The 22,688-nt window shown below is 43.6% G+C and overlaps 4 protein-coding genes across 7 annotated transcripts; 2 read left to right on the forward strand and 2 right to left on the reverse strand.

Moving 5' to 3' along the window:
• Positions 1-305: 305 nt before the first annotated feature.
• Positions 306-18,409, reverse strand: LOC117583720 (transcription factor Ouib). Its single transcript, XM_034272229.1, has 5 exons — positions 18,396-18,409; positions 1,584-1,733; positions 739-1,469; positions 566-676; positions 306-511 (listed from the first exon to the last, which is right to left on the reverse strand). The coding sequence occupies exons 2-5, from the start codon at positions 1,713-1,715 to the stop codon at positions 370-372; spliced, it is 1,116 nt and encodes a 371-aa protein (XP_034128120.1). The 5' UTR covers positions 1,716-1,733; positions 18,396-18,409; the 3' UTR covers positions 306-369.
• On the forward strand, positions 1,865-2,725 carry LOC117583732 (N-acetyltransferase 9-like protein). The gene has a single exon (XM_034272249.1). It carries the CDS (start codon positions 1,892-1,894, stop codon positions 2,489-2,491), a length of 600 nt encoding a protein of 199 aa, XP_034128140.1. The 5' UTR covers positions 1,865-1,891; the 3' UTR covers positions 2,492-2,725.
• Positions 2,701-6,734, reverse strand: LOC117583703 (mothers against decapentaplegic homolog 4). Of its 2 annotated transcripts, XM_034272186.1 has the most exons (9): positions 6,023-6,734; positions 5,687-5,958; positions 5,090-5,444; positions 4,730-4,960; positions 3,995-4,633; positions 3,646-3,931; positions 3,415-3,583; positions 3,232-3,358; positions 2,701-3,166 (listed from the first exon to the last, which is right to left on the reverse strand). In XM_034272186.1, the coding sequence occupies exons 1-9, from the start codon at positions 6,078-6,080 to the stop codon at positions 2,955-2,957; spliced, it is 2,349 nt and encodes a 782-aa protein (XP_034128077.1). In that variant the 5' UTR covers positions 6,081-6,734; the 3' UTR covers positions 2,701-2,954. The 2 variants fall into 2 exon arrangements, with proteins under 2 accessions (XP_034128077.1, XP_034128078.1); XM_034272187.1 differs by lacking the exon at positions 4,730-4,960.
• Positions 6,815-21,938, forward strand: LOC117583707 (cyclin G). 3 transcript variants are annotated; one of them, XM_034272197.1, is made up of 7 exons: positions 6,893-6,912; positions 9,422-9,424; positions 16,480-17,279; positions 17,348-17,587; positions 17,655-18,029; positions 18,097-18,311; positions 19,602-21,938. In XM_034272197.1, the coding sequence occupies exons 3-7, from the start codon at positions 16,500-16,502 to the stop codon at positions 19,675-19,677; spliced, it is 1,686 nt and encodes a 561-aa protein (XP_034128088.1). In that variant the 5' UTR covers positions 6,893-6,912; positions 9,422-9,424; positions 16,480-16,499; the 3' UTR covers positions 19,678-21,938. The 3 variants fall into 3 exon arrangements, with proteins under 3 accessions (XP_034128085.1, XP_034128088.1, XP_034128087.1); XM_034272194.1 differs by lacking the exon at positions 9,422-9,424 and having other exon boundaries at positions 6,815-6,912; XM_034272196.1 differs by lacking the exons at positions 6,893-6,912; positions 9,422-9,424 and adding an exon at positions 8,600-9,105.
• Positions 21,939-22,688: the final 750 nt, after the last annotated feature.

Consider the following 22,688-nt stretch of genomic DNA (forward strand, 5'->3'; position numbering starts at 1 on the left):
AAAACTAACATTTTTCTCGACTTTGATATTCCATTTACTATTACCAGCTAGTTAGAACTCTCAGCAGTAAATCTACAGTTTTATCCGAGAGCTGGATCGATTTCCCCCAAGATTGGCCAGTTTAATGACTTTCTTTTATTGAATTGTTTACAAAATAAGGCTCAAACTAAAAGTGTTAATCCCAAATAAATTATTTGGTATTTATTCCCAAAAAATGTAAGAATGTTACGTTATTTGACTACTGCTGCTTGTCAACCGGTAGTTTGGGCACTGGTATACCCTGTATTGAAAGATGTCAGCAAGAATTTTACACAACTAAATAAATATGACTTTTATTTAAATATTAAAAACCATGCATAGCTATAGATTCTACTGAAGAAGCGTCTCAACATCGACTTCCAATGCTTTAGCAGAGGACTCCTGGGCCTGCGAGTTCTGTGCATGGCTTTTCGAGCGGAAGTGTGCCTGCAGATGTGGACGCCGTATAAACGACACTTTGCACAGCTCACAGCTACAAAAAATAGCATTTAAAATGTGTGATAAATCTATGTAGAGCTGAACTTACTGGAAGGAACGCACACCTGTGTGGCTAAGCATGTGCACCTTGAGTTTCCCACTCACAGCAAAGGATTTATCGCACTCGGTGCACTTGTATGGCTTAATGTTGGTGTGGCGACTTCAAGAAAAAGAGTTTAAATCAGAAAAGAGTGCTATCGGAAATGTTTCTACCCAACTTACATGCGTTCGTGCTGGATGCGTCCGCTGGAGTTGTTGAATGACATGTTGCAGTACTGACAGGGAAACGGACGCTCGCCCCGATGCAGCATCTCGTGTCGCCGCAGCAGATGAGCCGTATAGAACTTCTGTGGACACTGCTCGCATGCAAAATTCTTTACACCCGAGTGGCGGAGCAGGTGAACTTTAAAATTACTGGGACAGGAGAAGTGACGGCCGCACTGCTCACAGATGCAATCGCGCTTGCGGCGCTCCCGCTTCAGAGCCACAGTCTCCTCCTCGGTGAGCCTGTCCCATTGGGTGCGTGGCTGGTTTCGACTCTTGCTGTTGTCCACAAAAGTCATCGATGTGTAAACGGTGGGGGTACGTGGTGGCGGTTTGCATCTTGCAACTTTTGATTCAATATCGGCACTGGGTTTACCTAGAGCAGTCGAGTCAGGTGTCACATTTTCCGGTGCCACCACCACAGCATCGTCTTCCTTGACGAGTTCTATCGACGTCACACATTCATTGTCATCTTTCTCCTCCTCGCTCTCAGAATCAGACTGTGTCTCTTGTGCTTCCTCATTTGACTTTTGTTCAGTGGCGTTCAAGTAGATCTCTTCGACATTCTCTGGACCACTCTGCAGCAGCTGCTGGGTTTGGATGACACGCTCCCGGAAGCGCACGGCTTCCCTCAGGGACACCTCGCAGGGACCGCAAATGCGAGCTGGAAGATTAGCATGCTCGAGCAGCTGCAGCAAAAGCAAGAAACATAAAGTCAAAAGACGGTTGGAACCGATGTGTGGAGATGGTAGACCTCCCAATCCATCAGTTGGTCTGAACGTGTCTAAATTTTGGATACTTACAAATAGTCCCGTTAAGGCCTCGATTTGGTTCAGCATTACGTTTTCCGGGTCCTGGAACAGGTTCTTGGATGTTGTGTTGTAAATAAACTTGCCGCAAGCGCGGCAATCTCGAGATATGCTCGATTTTTCCATTATTTAAGTGCGAATTTACTGAAAAACTTCATACGTTTATGCTGAACAGCCTGGCAACTCTGCCTGTCATGGAAAGGTATGTAAGCAGAAGGGTGGTTTTCACCTCTCATGCGTTCACTTTCTGGTCAGTTTTTCCTGCTGTCCATACCCTATTTTTATGCAACACTTTTCGCATCATGCATCTGAATGAAAACATTAAATTGCTGGGAAACAAGATCATCCTAGCTCCTTATGAGGCGCGACATGTACCCAAATACCACGACTGGATGAGCAATGAGACTCTGCGGCAGCTGACGGCCTCGGAGGAGCTGACACTCTCGGAGGAGTACCTAATGCAGCAGAGTTGGCGCGAGGACAGCGACAAGCTTACGTTCATAATCCTCGCCGCCGATATCTATGCCCGTGACAATGATGAGATTGCCGCCATGGTGGGCGACACAAATCTCTTCCTGCGCCATGATCCCGACACAAATGAGCGGGTTGCTGAGGCGGAGATAATGATCGCCGAGCCACAAGCGAGGGGCACGGGCTACGGACGCGAGGCCATGCTGCTCATGCTGAAGTATGCCCAAAGCCAGCTGCAGCTGCACAAGTTTGAGGTGAAGATTGACATGGACAATGCCGTGTCGCTGCGATTGTTTGAGAGCTTTCAATTTGTGGAAACTGCACGGGTCAAAGTCTTTCACGAAGTAACGATGCAGCGTGAGATTACCACGGAATGGATTGACTGGCTGGACCAGCAAGTGGAGCTAAGGATGGTCAGCTATAATGGCTAATCATTTGCATTTCGTTTATGTTCTGTTTATTAAACTTATTTGTTACAAACTACTTGTTTCGCTTGTTGCATTTTACATCCATATGTATGTATTTATGTATGTATGTGTGTGCTGTATCGATGCTGCTGAATTTGTGGGCTGGCTGGGGAGGATGATGATGATTGTGTTGTTTCTTGTCTGTCCATCAGTTTGTGTGTGTTTTTGGGGGGTGCGTGTACTTTGTATGTATTTAATTATAGTACATAAAACTAGTTGCTTGCTTAAAACTGCGCTTCACTTGTTTCAATTTTTTATAAAAATCATTATTAAATAATTAAAGGCAAACATAATCCAGAATTGCAATCAAATCATCAAAAACCAAATCTCTCTCTCTTTGCAAACTTTCGATTCTTAAACGTAGACATGCGTTGTGTGTGCCTGGCTATGGTTAATAAATATGAATGCTGCCGGGATCCTACGGCGGCTAGGCAGCCGCTCGTGGCCCATCGATGGGCATTGCATGGAGCACTTCGTCGAGCAGCTGCAGAGCACGATGCAGATGCACCTCGATCCAGCAGGGCGTCTCCTTGATCGACTGTCGTGGATAGTCGGGGCCCCAGCCCTTGACAAAGCTCAGACGCAATATGCAAAGACGACGCAGATCGTCCACACCAATGCCAGCAGCCGCAGTAATGCCTGCAATAGAACGGAATGATCCAGATAAGTTTGAGTTGGATTTTGCACTCTCTCTAGATACTTACTTCTGCCGCCTCCGCCCATCTGTTGATTGGAGACACCGGCGACAGCGGCTGCCTGTGCTGCGGCAGCTGCCTGCGCATTGGTGGCCAGCGAATGCATCTGCTGGTGGCACTGACGCAAGTCAAACACCTGTAAATAAAATATAATAAATAAAAGAAATCAAAACCTTGAATCCCACCACTCACCTTGATGCATGCTGCCGGATAGATCTTGTGCACAGCATCGCCAGGCGTTCGGCCAGCCTCTCGATCCAGATAATAGCTTTGTACGAACACAGAATTGTCGCTGAGACAGCGCAGCCAGACATCGCCCTCACCGCGAAGATCCAACTGAACGCCCTTGCCAATGTGCAGCCTGCAAAAGTGTCAAAGAAATGAGTAATCTTCTTGCTTATAATTAGAGTCTAAAGCACCCACCTGGCTCTTTCCGATTGCTCGGTGCGATGCACATTGCTGAGGGCTCCTAGGCAGAAGCGATTGCCACCCGAGGGATCCACATAGCCATCGATAATGACATTTGGCTTGGCCGAGGGCACTTTAAAGGTCTCCCCCACCTGCGTGTCCAGCTCAAAGTAGGCAATGGAACACCAGTACTCTGGCGGTGGTTGACGTGAGAGCAGACGTGGCTGTTGTTGCTGCTGCTGCTGTTGCTGCGGCGGCGTCTGCTGCGGGGAGGCCAGGTCACCTGACATTGATGAGTTCCCTGCGGCAGAGACAGAGAGCAGTTTAGAGATTACAGAGAGGAAGATCTTTCCCATTCACTTACAGAAAGCACCCGGCAGTGAGCGCGGATCGGGCGGCTGCATGGACTGTGTGTAGGTTAGAGTGTTGGGCCCGGTCCATGTGCCAGCGGCTCCACTGCCACCACTGGCCTGTGCTCCGCCAGCTGATGAGTTGGCCTGCACATTGGATGGCGGCTGTTGTTGTTGTTGCTGCTGTTGCTGCTGCTGGGAGGTGGGTGGTGGTGCCCCAAAGGGTGCCGCTGCATTCGCGGATCCTGACTGCGACACATAACCATTCTGCTGCGGATGAACGGCCGAGCCTGGACCTGAACCGCCGCCACCTCCGCTGCCACTGAACTTGTTCTCGCCCACATTCTGCATCTGGTTGGATGTGGGTGGTGGACCATAGTACTGTCCACCACTTCCAGGTCCCCCGCTGGCATTGACAGCACCATTCGGTCCATTGGGCACGCCACCCGGCGCCTGTTGCTGCTGCTGCTGTTGTTGTTGCTGTTGCTGCTGTTGCATGGCCATTGCGGAGGCGGGATCTGTGGGTGAATTGGCCTGGGCATGATGCACACCATTGCCCTGGGGATTCTGTGCTTGCTGGGGCGGGGGTGGCGGCGCCATAACTGGGCCAGGATTCATGGGTCCAGGCATGCCCGGCATACCATGAGGTACAGCTGCAAATGAGGCACAAAAAACGGGGTAAATGCCAAGCAACATAGAAACATTTCCCTCAAATCGAAACAAACAAAAAGTAAAAATTAAAATCTTACAAAGCGTGTGCGGGGCTGCCTGGGATTGGGATTGCTGCTGCTGTTGTTGTTGCTGCTGCTGTTGGGGCGGCGGGGGTTGTTGCTGCTGCTGCTGTTGCGTTGGCTGGCCAAGCCGCGGCGGCGGCGGCACCATCCATGAACTGCGCGATCCAGCAACGCCATCCTGTGGCTCAATTTTTGGTATTGTTCGGCCAGTGGAGAACATTGCACCCAAAGGATTGCCATCGCCAACTGCACAAAGAACCCCAAATTCAAAAATGAAAAAAAAAAAAACAAAACATAAAAATAAACAAAAAGGAAATCAACATGAAATCGAATCAAATTATAAGAAAATCCAAGCAAGAAAGGGCAAAGTCCTACCATACTCAGCGGGTCCCTGGGGATATCCATAGCCCCCGGGTCCCACCATCTGCGTGGGATGATGCTGAATGGTGCCAATATCATTGCCATCAATGTCCATGCCCCCGACCAATGGGCCGGCTGAGTATTCGTCCTTTACTAGGCGGCTGGGACCCGACTGCAGGCTCAGGCCGGACAGATCGATGCCCGGCGAGACGACGCGCTCATAGTGGTAGGGATTCACGCACACCGAATCGCACTTGAGATCGAAGGCAAAGGCGCAGTACTTGACGTGCTTCAGCTCGTTCTTGTGCAGGTCGGGCCAACGCCAGATGCGTGCATAGATCACGTGCGGGAAGCCCTTACGTCCAGCGACCTGCAAACAGAAAATTCAATTAAACTTCGATGCCAGATAAGCGAAGAGATTTGACCCCTGCGCGCGTTTCTGTTCCCCTTTCCAATTGCGCTATCAGAAAACCGGAAATTCAGTAAGCAAACAGAGTCGAGACATCCAGCCAAACCAGGTGCGATAAGGGGCAGGCCACAAACCACACAACAGCGAATGGCTTGAGTCATCTATAAATAGACTCCTACTCGCTCCAGCCAAAGATCGCTCACCTGCAGGCGACCGTCGAGAGTGCGCTGAATGGTCACGCATTTGCTCGGATGGGCTCCGTTTGTGGTGATGGCCGTTATCAGTGAATCCAATTCGTCGCGCTTCTCCTTCAGCTTCTTCACCAGCGACTCAATGGCGCGCTTGGCGAATCCCTCACTCTCGCCGCCCTGCCGATGGCACATCAGCGAGTGGACAATGCTCAGGCAGGCGTCGGCCGATGTGGGTGCATTCGAGGGAGGCGGCGGTGGCATCTGCACCATGTCCCGGACAATAACTATTGGAGGGGGAGACGATACACAAATTAGTGATTGGAAAGCAAAGGATATGCGATAACTTACTGTCCTGGGGGGCTACGGCGCCGTACATGTGAGCGGGCGGACCGGCACCGGGACCCATGCCAAAGTCCTGGGCAATGCCCAGGCCACCGCGTGCATGGGCATCCACTTCGGCGTTTGTGGTGTCGCCGCCGTCACAAAATCCGTATCCAGCGGATGGCCACAAGGTGCTGCCGCGACCGGTGAACGCCACCAGACGAAGGGGGGAACGCAATTCAGCAGCAGCAGCCTGCTCCTCCTTCTCCTTCTGCTGGCACCCCACACAATCCGTGTGACACTCGGTTGTCTGTGTATGCGTGTGTTTTGCTCAGGCTTGGGGGGTGTTGCACACACACACGAGCATACACAATTTCAAACACAACACAAACACACACGGATACGCATACAGGCGCGCAGCTAAACTTGAACTCCCACAAAGTTGGCGTAATTACAAAGGTGGCGGCTATGCTTTTCCTTGCAAAAACCAAATGCTTTCCCTCCTTCTCCTCCTCCACAATCTATTGGTCTCCTGCTGCAGCGATATAAACGAAAGCGAACACACATAGGCACACAAAAACACCAGCAAATACACAAGGCTAAGAAAGTTGAGTTCGATCTTTGTTTGTTTCTGCTCTCCCACAGTTGTTTGCAACTATTTTTGTTAGTTTATTTTCATTTCGTTTGCGAATCCAGTTTTTCCACCCAATTGCTTTGCCTTTTGTGCTCGCGGATTTATCGAAAAAATATACCGTCTGACCCTCGCGACTATACCGTAATATACCACTTAATCTATTAAATATACGGTCACGCTGGATAAATCAGATACAGTCACACTGTATTTGGAATAAGATTTATATTTTTGGCCCCGGTGAAAAAAAAGAAGCGCAAATACTGATTAAAACGGAGGCATCCGGGTAAGTGGATATAAAATAGATTCACTAACCACCCATCATAAATTTAAAGTGTTAATCAATACAAGGAAACGACTCTTTTGGCTGTAAAATCAATTGAAAATGTCCCACATTCGCCACGCGTTTTTTCTATCTTTCTATGTGTGTGTGTGTGTGTGTTCGTGTGCATGAATGATGACGAAATTGGGGAAACTCTTCAGGTTCAAACTCCAAATTGGTTAAATTAAAGAAGTGATTACTTAAAAGTGCACCAGATGGCTTATTTGGCTTTCTGCGTCATAAAAATATTCTTATAGCAAAGCACGTACTTTCACCCAATTCATTCATATGTTGAATACATGTGTAATTTCTATGCAAGTGAGTGTGTACAGGTTGTTGTTCGTGCCTCACAAATTTCTAGAAGTGCGTTACTCTGTGTGTGTGTGTGTTGGGCCCCTGAAATAGCTCACATCGCGCCCTCCATTCCCCCCCTAGAATATGCGCTTGGTAACAGTACAAAGTTTCCCTTTCGAAGGCCAGCCACCTGCAAGTGCATTTACCATTGCTGCTGCTAACCCACGAAAAACGGCTGCGTAAATTCTATGCTTCGATATCTTATCAATATCGTTTTAGAACCTCCCTAATCTTTACGCTTTCACATAAATACATATATGTATGTATGCACATAAATAATACATATATTGTCGAATATTTTGCGTATTGGCATTGATTGTGAAATATGTAGGAAGTGTCCAATTCCTCTCAATGCAAACGTTGAGAAGATCAAAGAATGTTTACGCATCCCAGACAGGCACTTGTTCAAGCAAAAATAGATTAAAGTTTAATATAAAGGTGTTTCACTGTTTGTAGAAGGTATTTGAATTTCCGGTTTTGGCGCCTTGCTTAATACCAACAAGTTGTATGAACTTGTATTTGGTATTTTATCAGCAATGAATATAAAACTGTATCACCGTGTGTGCGGGATACAGTTTGGGTGGGACTGGGTTTAGATAGCCAGAAAATGGATAATTTCCAGTAGGTGAGTTGTGCAACTTGCTTATAACTTTTTCGTGGAAGCTATTTTCATGGTTTTAAGCGATTTTAATTGCAATTTCCCATCATTTTTTGCCCTTTTACTTTTTTCCCGTTTGCAACATTCATTTGGGCCAGCAACATGTTCCGTGGAATGAGCAACATGGCTTCATTTTCTCTTTGTATTTACTGTATTTTTTGAACACATATGAAAAGGTTATAGAAGCTTTGAAAACAACATTTTTATGTTAATGCATATTTCCACTCTATTCCCAATCACTTAAAGTTTAATGCTGTTTTTGTTGGTTGACCTTTTTAGTTTAAAACTTAATTTGGAAAGATTTGAATAAAAGGAAGTCGTAAAAACTAGCCAATCTTTCGGAGAATTGATAGATAAATCTGATCAAATTATAGTTTTAGCGCTGAGACTCCTAACTATCTAGTAATGTCCAGTAGAACATCAAAACCGAGGAATAAGATTTAAGATTGCGGTATATTTTTAAAATGAGAAGGTATATTTTGGTATATTTTTGAGGGTTGTGCTGAATATTTTATAGATATTTCCGCGGTCACACTGCACCTATCAGCGAAAACAACATACAAAATATTAAAATTCTGAAAAAATTTGGACCGAACGGTTGCTGCGGGCGCGTGAAAAATTCAAAAAATAAAATTCAAAGCAAAGTACCGTTGTGTGTATCGTTTGTACGTGTGTTTGCATAGAAATAGAAATTTTTGTATAATTGTATGCTGCGAAAAACCAGTTCATTGCAGAACCAGCGTATGTTTTCGTCCTGCAAATGTACAAAGCTTAGCTAAAAGGGCCTTCAGATATATGCAACCCCAACCTGCAGAGCTATGAAGTGCAGCTGATGTGAGAAAAATCCCAACCACTCTTAATCTAGTGTGTGGGAAAAATCGATTCGAAAAACAATCAAAAGAAGCAGAAAAACTTTCAATTGTGATAGAAATTTTGCAGTACAAATTAGTTAAACCTAGCGTAAATGGCCGAAAAACGAGTTTTATAGCGAAACCTTTTTTTAACCAGAACCACGAATCAAGCTGCCAGGCGACAACTTGTACGCTTAAATATTTTCAAAGTGCAATAAAAACCATTTGCAAATAAAATAATTCATCTCAACATTCCTGCGCAACAGAAAACAACAACAAAATGGCTGTAAAAATGTAAGCAACAAATAAACTAAACCAAAAAATGTTATTTTCAATCTTATTGCAAAAGAAAATCAAGGTCTTCCACACACTTTATCTATCTAGTTTGGCAAATTGTTTTTCAGTCTGTCGGATGATGTTTTGTTTGCCAAAAGAAATCAAATAATATACAATTGAGGCATACATACAGAATTTATCATATGCAAGTATATGTATACGAGTGCGCGTACATATGAAGAAATAATTTACGTGTTTGTTCCACTCTCATTTCGTTTCACAGCTGTTTGGCTGTCACTGCGTGTGTGTGTGTGTGTCTGTGAGGGCGAGAGAGCGAGTTTTTGGACCTGGAGTGGGTTCGTGTATATGTGAGAGGGGCTACTATGCTTTTTATGCAAGCTGTACAGCCATTGGAGGAGGTAGGCCTTTGTTTGGCAACTTGTTTTAATCAAACTAATACTTTTAGACTTAGACGCACTGTCAAGTACAGTTGTACTTGCCCGTGAGAGAATTTCTGAGACTAATTTATATTCTTCTATATTTGCATACGCAAATAAATGCATTTAAGTATTCCTTTCATTNTTTTTTCCCCCCCCCCCCCCCCTGTAACCACCTCATTTTATATTTTCATTCTCACCATTTGTTTTCTTGACTCGCTCTCTGTATCTCTTATGCTCTTCACAATCAGCAGAGTGTTTCATAGCCAGCGTTCCTCTCCCAACACAGGCGACTGCAAACAAAGGCCTTTGAGTGTGTGTTGTGTGCCCATTTGGATTTTTGCCTCATACATACCCCATACCAATGCAGATGCATACAGTTTCACTCGACACATACAAAAGCTTGGTGTGTGCGGGCTTGAAATTGCGTCAGCCAAAGTAATATAAAGAAATACTTTATAAAACTCCTTGCTGTCTGGTTTCAATAACTTTTGGATAATTTCGAAACAAGTTGTTTCTTTTTGGAACACAATTAACAAGTAATAGCTCTGTTGTCCAATCTATGCGAGTCTCTTGTTCTTGCTGTCTGATTTCACCTTCAGCTATGTTTTTCTGTTTTCTGGGTCATATTTGTTGATTTCAATTTGTTGCGCAGCCGTAGAAACCAAAGAGCGCTCTGCAAGCACACAAAATTGCTTAATTTGTTGATTTTCATATTTTCTGTAGCCTCCAAAAACGCTCGAAAATAAGAGGGGGGGAGCTTCTCCACACACTCACACAACAGCTAAAGTGCGTGAGTGTTTGTGTGGCGTGGGAGTGCTATTTCTGTACCGTTGGTTTTCCTCTATTCCTCTTTACGCTGGTTACAAATCTACCTTTTTGTAGCTCCCTCGTTCTCTGCTGCTTCTTCTGAAACAAAACGGACAAGAGCCGATGTCCGCCCGCCCTTCAATTAACCGTAATCCATCTGACGTCTGCCCCTAAACCGTCATCTATTAAGATTTCACTTGCGGTTTAGGACCAGGAAGGCGCCGTCTCACCCGTCTGTTACCTGTTTTCTTGGGTATGCGGCCATGTCGAATTTCTCATGCAAAAACAGCGTTGCTGTTGGACATTTGACGCTACGATGCGTCGGCCAAAAGTGAAATTTAATGCCTGAAATGCCAGTTTTTTGGCTGGACACCAGCTGACGAACCAAAAAGAGTTGACATATCAAATGGTTAGCAGAAAAAGCTCTCTACTGAAGCAACCAATCCAATCAACCCTTCTTCCTGGTAATCCCTCTAAACAGCAGCCATCGACTTCCACCCCTTTTAAACTAATTTGAAAAGGTGACGAAAAATTCCAATATTCTGAGCAGTTGGGAGCGAGAAAGAGGCAGCTGCTGTTGCTGGTGCTGTTGCTGCACCCTGCAGCTGCTGCTATCCGCTGCTCTGTGGGCATTTCTATGGGTTCTTGTTGAACTGAGAATAAGCTACAGGCAGATAAGATCGAATTGCTTTATCGAGCTTGCGTTTACGTCATGGAATGTTACGAAATATAGGCACGACTGTCCGAATGATGATAAGCCCCAGCCCGCCCGTTGTTCTACAGAGTATAAGTCATCATGAGACATTGCCAAATGGGGATTGCATTTTTATCAGTTATCAGTATCGGATGATATCTACATAAATGGCTTGTCCATCTGGGGCACCTTGGATGGCAGTTTGTGTAGGTGTCTCTTATCTATCCATAACTGTCTGTTTAAGGAAAATTTACTGACTATATTTACATATGATCTAACTATAATTGTACGCCTTCGGACCTTTGGTTACTATGAGTATAATTAAAGTTCAGACACCGAGCAATTACAATGATGTAAGCCACAACACGCAGTGTGGAAATCCCTGCTACATAAACCCAGATGCGAAGTTCCTTTGTTCCTTCTCAGTGAATCACAGAGTGAAGCATTACAGTTTTGCCTCTGCTATATATTTTTTTGGGTATTCAAAGTCCAAAGTAGTTTTCGTACGATTAGCTCATGCTTATCATTCCAAGTCAAGACTTTACGTCGGCTGAAAAATGGTAAATTGCATTTCCGTTGATAATGAAATGGTTATGGTCGCTTTTGTAGTACTTTCTGTACTATGGCTCTAAGGTGAGGTGGTTGGGTATAGATAATGTGGGCAATGCAAATTGTATTCAATGAATTCCCGAGACACTCGACAGACAGACGTACAATAGTGTTTGTACGGAATAGAACTAGCAAAACTGGAATGAACAGACGCTCAGCTCTGCCCGCCCAAAGGTCGAACGCGGGACAGTTGCGGGAAAATGCCTCTACGCTGCTAACACTCTGTGGAAGCAGAGAGAGTGAGAGAGAAATTGAGAGAGGGATGGCATGAGGCTCACTATCTGTGGAGCAAGAGGGATAGAGATTGAGGACAATGCCCGCTGATCGGTTGGATCGCTTCGCTTCTCTATTGTTATTTCGGTTTAAGGTTATCTTTTTTTTTGTTTACTATAGGAACTCGTATAGGAAGCCGAGGGAGGGGCCCACAAAAAAAATGTATTTTCTTTTGTTTGTTGGGAAATGAACATAAATCTCCTCTTATGCGTAGTCGTCGCATTCGTTTTCGTATCTTTTCCAGCACATGCCAGAGGAGAGAAGCAGCTGCTGTTGGCTGGCGGCGCGCCTGCGCACTGGCGCACAGGCTCTTTTCAGTGTGTATTTTCTATTTTCCCGTCCCCTTCTCCACTGTTGAGTCATTTGTGCCCAAGTGTGTCTCTGGTGGCAATATTTATTTAAATTTTCATCCAATGTCTGTCCGCAGGGTGGAACTTGAGGCTTTAATTTTTCGGAGGGTTGTTGGAACCAACCCTGCTATAAGCTGACTGCAATTTCCTTCTGTTAATTAAATGCTAAACCAGAGTCAAAAAGTTTCTTTTCACCTTTTTTTTCCTGCAGGGGTTGATAATTGGAATATGTGTTGAAGGTGGATTTCCACACTCATTTTCTACGTGACTTGAAACACGTTCCAGTCTTCCAGTCTTTACCGAGGTGCATCTCTTTCAATCGATCTCTCTTTCTTTCTCTCTTGCTTACACACTCTCCACCGCCTGTCATTTGGCTGACCTTCATCGAATTCGAAAACTCATTCGATGACGATGATAAATGAACAAAAACTGTTCGTTGTTGGCTCGAAAGGCTCGATCTCCTCACCGAAAGCAAGCGGGAAAAGAGCGAAACGAAAAATTAAAACGTAATAACTAAAAACAATTGCCATCCCGCTCTGTGATGATCATCTGTTTTGTGTATAAAAGAGGAAATATGAAACATATTTTAGTGCGTCTCTGTCTTGAGAGATAAACAATCTCACTTTCGTTTTGGAAGCACAACGCTTTCAATTGCAAGCGGTGGTGGCAGCATTATGGAATTTAAACTTACCGCTGAAAATATTTCACACCTGTCGCGCAGAGTTAAAAGCCACGCCCCATGTCGGTTGCCTTCCGTTGCCGTTACAAAAATAGGCAAAAAGTGAAATTTTTTTAAAAGTTTTTTGGCTTTGTTTACAGCCCTACAACAATATTATATATGGCCATAGCTCATACATATACACACACAGAGACCAGATCTCTACCGTGTATGTGTCTGTGTGCGTACGTGCTTTGCGTCAGCAAAGGAAAACGAAAAAAAAAAAACAAAACAGAAACTAGGAAAAAATTTGAGTTGAGAAATTGAGGAAAAAATTGTTTTAAGTTTTTTTATTTTTGTTGGAATTGCAGTCGAGCAGAAAACCTTGGCTAAGATCACAAGAGGGATAACTTTTGTTCATAGTATATCTGGAAGGAAATGGTACCTGTACGAGTGTTGAGCAGGAGGGGAAAACACATAGAAGAGGTGATGTGTGTTGCTTGTGTGCTATACTTACGGCTGGCTAGCTGCCTCTGTCTCTCTTTCTTGATATATGATTGGTGGTGGTTTGTATAGAGCTAGAAGCATAACAGTTGAACTTTAACCTGCACAGCGATTGTTACCGTTATCATTTGTCGTTTCGGGGCGAGACAGAGGACAGAGCTTTGTTGAGCGCTTTAAGCTGCGATCGCTTAATACCCGTCATGCACTGAAGAAACAGAAGCTTTGTGGCGTGCGTGTGTGTGTGTGTTTTCCCCCTCTCAAAACTAGTTTTTGGTGGGTGGGCGACCTTGAATTGCCACAAGCTAACTTGGCTTTAACCATTGTCTGTTGTTTTGATTCTGTCTGTGCTTTTAAGCTTAAAAATAGAACTGATTGGGTAAATAACAAGCCAAACGGAAGTATTTTGTTGAATGCAGACATTTTGATTTCTTTCAAATGATTCGATTCGACTCCCCCCTTCTCCAATGCGTCACTGAAACCCCGCATCTGATTCATTTCTTTGGATCGTTGCCTCGAATGTCACTTCGAAAAGATGATTCAGGGCGCGGTCGTCGTTTCTGTCTGTGACCCCATTATAACTGAAACCCGAAGTCATCTAAATTCGGGGTTTACTTACTGAATATTTTGGGTTTTCTGTAGTCGTCTCAGATATGCATGCACTTGGCGTATGAGTTGTAGTTGCCTTTAACTGCTGTTTGTTTTGTTAATAAGCAAAGTAGCCTTGTTCATCTGGTTAGCCATGAAGCAGGTTAAATGTTTTAAATTGTGGTTATTTTTTGAGGTTGCTACTGCCTCAAAGAAAAACCTTTGGCGCCACGGACATGGACTTTGGGATTGTTGTGATTATTTCCTCAACGCCTCTCAGACAATCCAATCTGTAAATCTATAAATAAATATCTGTGCGATCTGCTGGGCTATACTTCCACTTCCATCGAATGTATTTATCATCACTCTCTTGCCCTATGCCCATTCGAAACATCTGGAGGCAATTGTTTAGGCCTCCGACTATGCGATTTCATATTCGAGTGGATGGTGTGGTACGAGATCTGTATGGGTATTTCGGGTTTGTTTGGTTAGTTTATGTCATTTATCATCCGACTGTTTACACGATTTGAAGTTTTTGTTTCGCTTCAAAGAGGAGAAAGCATTCATTTGGGCGAAGATGATCACAGCAAACAAACTGATTTTTGCCTCCACTACTCTCCCCTTCTCTTTCCTCTTTCCAATCTGCTTTCAAATTAATCTAGAACAAAATGGCGTCTGGGGTGGGAAGCTTTTACTATTGTTGTTTGTTCAAGTGCTCTTTTTTTTTGGGTTTTCATTTGTTGTTCAACTTTTAATCGCAAGTTTTTTGGGGAAAAACGAGTCTTTCGATGGAAGTGTAAAGTGATATTCCAGCACTTAGTTGGAGTTTACTGTTGAGCATTTATTAACTAGATTTCATGTTTGATCTGTCGTAATTTGGATGCAAAATACTTGTACATGGTTTAATGGGGCATTTATGTATATATATCTCGATCTATTTACGTGGTTTGCCTTGGGGTCCATCAACAACTGTCGCCCGTCCCGTCCGCCCACAGCCTTGTGTTGGCGCGATTTGAATGAAAAATGTGTCGTCGCTCATGAGGTCGATCGTTCGGTCGGTCACTCAAAATAAAATGTATTCCAATGTCATCATCATCATTATCGTTAGGTTTATGGACGATACAAATGGTTTTCGTACCACTGTTCGCTCGCTGCTTGCAGGTGTAAAAGTATGCAGGTTTTCGGTTGATTTCGCCACAGTCTAAAGAGTTCGTTGAAACGTATTGAACACGAAAAATAACACAACAAAATAACAACAACAACCGAATCCGAATCAGTCGGAAAAGTGCATTGCACTTGTTCATGCATGACAAACCCCATCTCATTCCATTAATTATTTCACTTTATTTTTGAAACACTGTAATAATATTTTACTTTTTTTAATTGTGCAAACAAAAAAAACCTTTTGCAGCGAGTAAGTTTATTTTGAATATAGCCAAAAAATCATAAAAGCGTCAAGCTAAAAGCAATAAAAAGCTCACTTAACCGAGTTTTGCAAAATACATAAATATAACTGTAGCTGTAACAGTAACAGTGTTGAAAAACTGAGTTGGCATAAACGCAAGTGTTTTATTATCGTGACAAGCATTGAGCGAACACATAATAAACCGTAATTTCTAGCGCTTTTGCCCCTGAACTCACTTTTTCTCTAAAGATATTTCTCTCGCTCGAGAGAGATTTACTATACGACAACAACTGAGAGAGATCAGCGTACGCCAGACAAAATCTGACTGATACGACAACAATATTTGAATCGTTGCTATCGTTAAATTGTCCTTTGGTACACTGACTATTACACAATTTGTTGTCCAGCCATTGTTGAGGGTGTTTTTGTTTGTTCGCTGTTTGCAAATTGTTGAAAGAATTGCATTAAGGTCACAGAGCTGCTATATCTTAACCGTATAGCCAGAAGAAAGTTGCTGCAAAGCATTATCCGTTCCAACGGAATCCTGAGCCCTGAGACCAGTGTGTGCATTACAAGTAGCAAACAGTTTGTTTTATTTTCGGTAGCGCGACAGTTCCATACTGCTCTCAGAGAACCAAAGAGAGAAGCGCCAGGTGTTTCCTTTGCTGTGTACACCAACAAATTCGAGCTGTAGATTGAGAGTGAACTTTCCAACTGGAAGAGTTTCATTCGCTGATATCGCCCTTAGATTGGGAAGCCTGAAATTGTTGTTCCTTTTTCGAAAAAGCTGAAAATAAAAGTCAAACAAGTGAGAGAGGACTGCGAGAACGAAATTGAGACATCCTGTTCATTTCCACTTCTCCTCCTCCTCCAACGCAATTTGTGTGTGTTGTGGCCTAGTTTTCTTTTGCAACTGCACTTTACTTTGCTGTCTCTTTCTTGCTCGTGCTCTTGCTCAGAGACAGAGAGAGTCACTCAGAGAGATAGTGTGGCGTGTTACTACGTTAACTATATAAAAAACCATTTCCTTGAAACCACAATTCGAAACCTTAAAACCACCAACACAGGTACTAGGCCAGCCCTCACAATGTCTGTCCCTGTACGCTACTCTGCTGCCGCCGAATACGCCGCCGACGTCGTTGATTGTGGTTTGGAGGATTCTCAATACCAATACCAGCAACAACAGCAACAGCTAGACCATCAGCAGCAGCCACCTACCAACCACTACGAGCAGGAGTACCAATACCAATACCAGTCCCAGTACCAACAGGAGCAGGATATCGAGTACTATTGCCAGTTGGAGGCGGTTGAGCGGCAGCGGCAGCAGCAGCAGTTGATGCAGCAGAGGACATCGATGTCGTCGTCGGTTATGTCAGGATTCGCCTTGCCCCCCACCAGCAGCAACAACAACATGGACGCCAACAGCATTAACGCCATCCTGGTCGATGATGAGCAACCCTCGACATCGGCCCAGGCAGCGGCTGCATCTGTTCTCGCCGGCAGCGTTAGTGCCGCCAGTGGTTTGGCTTCGGTTGGGGGCAAGTTGGGGAATGTCATGGACCACAATGCAGAGATGCCAACTGATTGGATGAGGATTGCGGACGAGGGCCGGTACGGGACCCCGGGTGCTGCTGGCTTGGAATATCAGAAGTACGATCAACAGCAACAACAAGAGCAACAGAAATTGGATATGGAAGCCGAGGCAGGAGCAGTCGGCGGTGTTGGCAATGAACCAACTTCCGCGAAGAAGCAGCTGGAGGACCAACTGCACGCTCTCACCTCCGACGAGCTCTACGAGACTCTCAAGGAGTACGATGTTTTACAGGACAAGTATCACACAGTCCTACTGCTGCCCAAGGAGTCGAGGGTAGGTCCACACGAGATCTGTTTCCCTGAAGCGCCGCGCATCACTAACGACTCTCCTTTCTCTTTTAGCGCGAGGTGACTGCCGGAGGACGTGACGGCTCTGCGTACGTGCTACGCTGCCTGAAGATGTGGTATGAGCTGCCATCCGATGTCCTGTTCTCGGCCATGAGCCTGGTGGATCGCTTTTTGGACCGCATGGCTGTCAAGCCCAAGCACATGGCCTGCATGAGCGTGGCTTCCTTCCATTTGGCCATCAAGCAGCTGGACTTGAAGCCCATACCTGCCGAGGATCTGGTTACAATATCTCAGGTTGGTTATCTTGTAAACTCTCGAGTCTACCAGAAGCAGGATTTCATGGTGTATTCTTTGATTACAGTGTGGTTGTACCGCTGGCGATCTGGAACGCATGGCTGGCGTTATTGCCAACAAGCTGGGTGTCCAGATGGGACATGCACCGATCACATCCGTGAGCTACCTGCGCATCTACTATGCCCTCTTCCGCAACCTGGCGAAGGAGATTGGCGGTGATTTCTTCAAGTTCTTCCAGCAGCTGATTAAGCTGGAGGAGCTCGAGAACCGTCTGGAGATCCTGTTGTGCGACGTGAAGACCACCGTCATCACGCCCTCAACTTTGGCTCTGGTGCTCATCTGCCTGCATCTGGACTTCCACATCAAGGAGTCGTATACCCGCGGCAGTCCCGAACTAAAGCACGTCTTTGAGTATATTCTCTTCCTGCAGCAATACATGAGGGTGAGTGTCTGCCACAGATGGAATTGCCGAATTGGAATGTATTTCTAATGATTTGTTATTTTTATAGATTCCCGATCGCGTTTTCACCTGCGGCTTTAGCATTGTTTCGGGCATTCTGTCCCATTACAATGGTCAGAACAAGGCGCCCTACAAGCAACGGCTTGTCTGGAAGTTGTCCAGTCGCACGCTGCGCGTCTTGCGCCCAATCAATCGTTTTTCCTCCGACCTGCCCACCATTGAGGAAGGCATTTCCAATGCCCTTGACGATGGCCTCCGTTCAAGGTGAGTTTCTCAGTTCTATTAACAAACATTTCCCCATCAAGGTTGGCCCTTTCCTGCCTTGATCTTTCTAACGGAATACCTCACTTTTTCCATGCAAAGCCTGGCCATACAAATTGTATTTTTAGTGCCTTATTTTTATGGTTTGACACACTCACACATTTCTAGTATTTATATGTATTTGCGATCCCAATATGTAAGCAAAATGTAGCGATGACGATCTGAAACGAACGTTTTTTGGCGTAAACAAGTTTCTAGAATTTAGCGATCCCATTATCAGGCACGGCACCCAAAAAATCAACAACAAAACAGCCTATGGGTGTCATGAGACTTGTTGGCTCGTTCGACCAGCCGTCTCCGCCCCGCCCCCACACCTCTGCTCCGCTCAGAGACCTCTATGTATATTATGTAGGTGTGTGCGTGCGCGTGTATACGTTTGTTTTTTGTTATTTTTCGGCAACAATCTTATCGAAATGAAATAACAGCGGCACACGCACATAACCCCGCCTGTCCGTTCCCGTTGAAAGTCCAAAGCGAGGGTAGACAAAAGAGTAACGGGGGTAACGCGAGCGAGAGGAGAGCAGGAGAAGCTCGTTATAGGAAAACAGAGTAGTGATGAAAGCATAGAGAGTGCTCTGATAGAGCCAAAATATATTGCTAAAATTCTCTGTAGCTTTTATATAACTTTGTATATTTCGATCAGACATTCTGAGCAGATATTTTCCCATTTTAGATACGTACATATGTATATGGTGTCCGTGTATTGGGTTTTTTTTTTGCACTGTTTTCATCACTATCGTCGTCTGCTTCCGTTCGCAATGATATAACAACACACCTAAACAGACAGCTGTTGGATGTGTTTGTCCTTGAATTCTAGCAATGAACTTAGAATGCATGTTCAATGTCATTGAATGTATTCCTTCTTTTCTTTCTATTTTATTTGCTAGCTTTCTTTGTGTGTTGCCTTTTCTCTTAATTGCTATCTTATCTTATACTTTAGTCAAATGTTTTTTTTTGCGAGCCGTTTGTTAGTCATAAACATTTAGAAAGTTCAATGCACTTGGAATTTGGAGGCGACTTTTGTATTCGGGAATATTGCACTTGGCAAATAATCAGCTGATACGAATTGAGTGGGTTGTGGGGGGCGGAGACCTTCAAACTTGAACTTGAACTTGAACGGGAGCCTGTTATCCATATAACTTATCGCCCCGTTTTCAATCAATCAAATGTTATTTCATAATGAGCAAATAATGAACTATATTTCCCTACTCTTTTTTCTTTCAATCTTTGCAGAACCGAGAGTATTAGCTCTGAGGAGGAAGAAGACTGGCCAACTTCACCCATAATTCCAATATTCGAACAATGTTAGTATCCAGCCACTCAGCAGCACCCCACACTGCAAGATAACAGCTGGAGCAGGATTAAGCCACGAAACGGAGACGACGGATACGCACTCGACGGGCACATCACACACAGAGACAGACATCAAATGGAGCCGCCATCTTCCTGGAATGCAAGGCAGCGGCAGGAGCAGCAGCAGCAAAACACACACATATCCCACTGCATTGGAAAAGCGAACAAAGGATAAGCTGCAGCAGCAACAACAACAACCAACTGCTGTTGCATTTGAGTGTGTGTGGTGTGTGTACCGTCAGTGTGTTGTGGATTGGATTGAGTGAGCGTTTCGTGTGCGTGCGTGCATAGAGAGAGAGAGAAGAGAGGTGATTGAGAGAGTGTGTGTATATTTTGCTAAACTGCATCATAATTCTTTTGGCATACACATATATATTATTACCGCTGGTTCTAACATTTAAGAAACATTTGAGTTTTAGGCGAAGAAAAAAAAGGAGAGAGTCAGCAAAGTAACACCCCCCTTGTCTCCCCTTTTTGCCAGACAGGTTGCCAGATATGCGTCACTAGGCGCTCCCGTTAGAGGGGCAACCATTTTTTCAATTTATTTGCGGCAGACAAAAAAATACGTGAAAAAAAATCAAAAGCAAAAAAAAAATTACAAAAAAAAAACAAAAAAACGAATGCTGCGGACCATCATACAAAAGATTGATGCCGTTCCGGATCATTATTTGAGATCAGAGAGAAGGAGGAAACGATTGCAGAGTTGCCAGCCCCAAAAAACACAAAACCAGACTCTGGAATGGGAATGCAATTTTTTGGTGGTAACCGCAAAAAAAATATATCAAAAAACAAAACATTACAAAAAAAAACATCAAAATCATCAAACACACAAAAAATCAATTAGTTTTAAAAAACTTTATGTTCTCCCCATGTTTGTGCTGCTCTTATCAGTTCTGTTATAAAATCCCAAACCCCCAATCAAAGGACCCACAAAAATACCAACAAAAAAAATCATAAAATCTTAAAAAAAAGTACAAAAATTCTCTATGTATAGACAGACCTAAACTTTAAGGTAGCAGAAACCGATCAGATGCGCTATCCATAATTTTAGCCGCGCTCAAAAAACAAACAGATGAAAGAAAAAACTATACAAAAACATAATTCGCCGCCTATATCGACTAAGAACTCTTAACAATAACAATACCAATTAAATTAAATCAATTATGCAAGGAGAAAATCCACGATATTGTACCAGTAGTGTGTGTCTAGTAGATTTTTCTCTGTATAACAAAAAAGAAACAAACAAAACCAAACAAAAACCATTTGCCGCCCGAAAAGAAAACAAAATCTTTCATTATCATGCGATTCTATGGTGGAATCAACAATTATTAGTCAGCTTCAAACAATCAATCAAAACAATTGATGCTTGGAAATGAGCATAGACACGGTGATCCTTTTTTATATTTTACTCCTCCCCTACACAACCGTATACACTTTCTTTTTTGTTATATAATCTTATTTAATTTATTAAACGATATGTAAAAAACAAAAACCATACAAAAACAAGACCAACAGACATATGTTGTAGTACATTAAATATCCACTAAATCCTAGTTTACGTAAACCAGCAAAAAATTCGAACCGCAACAAAAACCGAAATTCAAATTAAGATTGAAGCGCGGCGAAATTTAAGCAGAAATTATGATGCATTATTTAGCAAGATGTACAGAGAGACAGCGAGAGATATGTGTAGAAGGAAGAGTAGAAAGGAGAGAAACGTATGTGGAGAGCATAGACAGACAGGCATAAAGGAAAAGAAAAACTACCGCAAATGGAGAAAAAACAATTTTAAAATTTTACATATTCTTTTTTTTAACATCTTTCCCCCGATAAAGGGACTCACACATAGATTTATGTGCCTGCGATCCTTGGGTCGAGACTATTTCTGTAAATTTAAATAAAATGCGATTGCCACTGTGTCCTCCACAGTGGTAGACACTTTTCAATGAGTATTTACAACAAAATCCAATGTTTTATTTAACTTTGTTTTTTGCGTGTGCATGTGCCAAGTGTATGTGTGTGTGTGTGTGCGTGTAGCAAGACGTGGACCGGGATCAGCCGCCCCAAAATTCAGCTAGCAACTCCAGCGAAATGTGAGTACCACCATCCATATACACAGCCCCAACACAACACAAACCGATGCATGACACTCGGACAAATGTAAAATAAAACTTTTGGAATTTGCTGTAAATATTCCTTTGTTTAAACGAACCCCAAGCAATCCTCAAGTTGTGCAATAGATTCGTATTCTCCCCCCTCTAGTATATTTATTTCCTCTTCTTGGCAATAACTCACTTTTGAGTAGCTTTGTTCAGCTATGAAATGGGAACACACCGTCGAACGTCAAGCGCTGAAAATACGAGTAGGTGAAAGTAAAAACTTACTTTATCCATATATATTTAAGCGAGAGAGATAAATGTGTTCAATTGCCTGGCAAATCACCACAAGCTGAGAAACAAACAAACAAAAGCAACAAGATGTGAAATCAATTTAAGCTTAGTCTAACTTTTTGTAAGGGCAAACTGACAAATAAGCGATAAATAATGATTAAGCCGATGATACGGGAGCGGTGGATTAGAGCTAAGTTTTTTTAAAATGCCGTCGACTGCCACCACGCCACCATGTTCCCGCTGTGCGGCTGGTGGGCGGGCTGAGATTTCAAGAAAATACTTGCATGTATTTCGTATTTTTAAAACTAGCAAATTTTACATTGTATTTAGCGCAGAGTTAGTTAAATATTTGCAATCAAGAACAACACGAAAACAAAATCTCAATTATTATACAATTAGTTTACTGAAGAACAGAAAATAACCCCTGTACTAAGATCCAAGAAACATGTCTATATATAGGTATTATTTTTAGTTGTCTCATTTCCCTCATTGGAGAAGTTTGAGCTTAATTTTTGCGAGAGCATTGGTTGAGGTTTAACCTTAGGATTAGTTACGAATTTTAACCAGACGCGAAATG

The sequence above is a fragment of the Drosophila guanche genome, unplaced genomic scaffold (assembly GCF_900245975.1).
Source record: "Drosophila guanche unplaced genomic scaffold, DGUA_6, whole genome shotgun sequence".
Classification (NCBI taxonomy): Eukaryota; Metazoa; Arthropoda; class Insecta; order Diptera; family Drosophilidae; genus Drosophila; species Drosophila guanche.

Excerpts from the sequence above, each read along its gene's own strand:
- LOC117583732 (XM_034272249.1), top strand. The coding sequence starts at position 1,892 with ATGCATCTGAATGAAAACATTAAATTGCTGGGAAACAAGATCATCCTA.
- LOC117583707 (XM_034272194.1), top strand. The coding sequence starts at position 16,500 with ATGTCTGTCCCTGTACGCTACTCTGCTGCCGCCGAATACGCCGCCGAC. Across the intron at positions 17,588-17,654 it reads ATCTGGTTACAATATCTCAG|TGTGGTTGTACCGCTGGCGA; the intron begins GTTGGTTATCTT and ends CTTTGATTACAG. Across the intron at positions 18,030-18,096 it reads TCCTGCAGCAATACATGAGG|ATTCCCGATCGCGTTTTCAC; the intron begins GTGAGTGTCTGC and ends TTATTTTTATAG.
- LOC117583703 (XM_034272186.1), bottom strand. The coding sequence starts at position 6,080 with ATGGGTCCCGGTGCCGGTCCGCCCGCTCACATGTACGGCGCCGTAGCC. Across the intron at positions 4,961-5,089 it reads CCAGGGACCCGCTGAGTATG|TTGGCGATGGCAATCCTTTG; the intron begins GTAGGACTTTGC and ends TTCTTTGTGCAG. Across the intron at positions 3,359-3,414 it reads ATCCGGCAGCATGCATCAAG|GTGTTTGACTTGCGTCAGTG; the intron begins GTGAGTGGTGGG and ends TTTTATTTACAG.
- LOC117583720 (XM_034272229.1), bottom strand. The coding sequence starts at position 1,715 with ATGGAAAAATCGAGCATATCTCGAGATTGCCGCGCTTGCGGCAAGTTT. Across the intron at positions 1,470-1,583 it reads AGGCCTTAACGGGACTATTT|CTGCTCGAGCATGCTAATCT; the intron begins GTAAGTATCCAA and ends CTTTTGCTGCAG. Across the intron at positions 677-738 it reads CGCATCCAGCACGAACGCAT|TCGCCACACCAACATTAAGC; the intron begins GTAAGTTGGGTA and ends TTTTTCTTGAAG.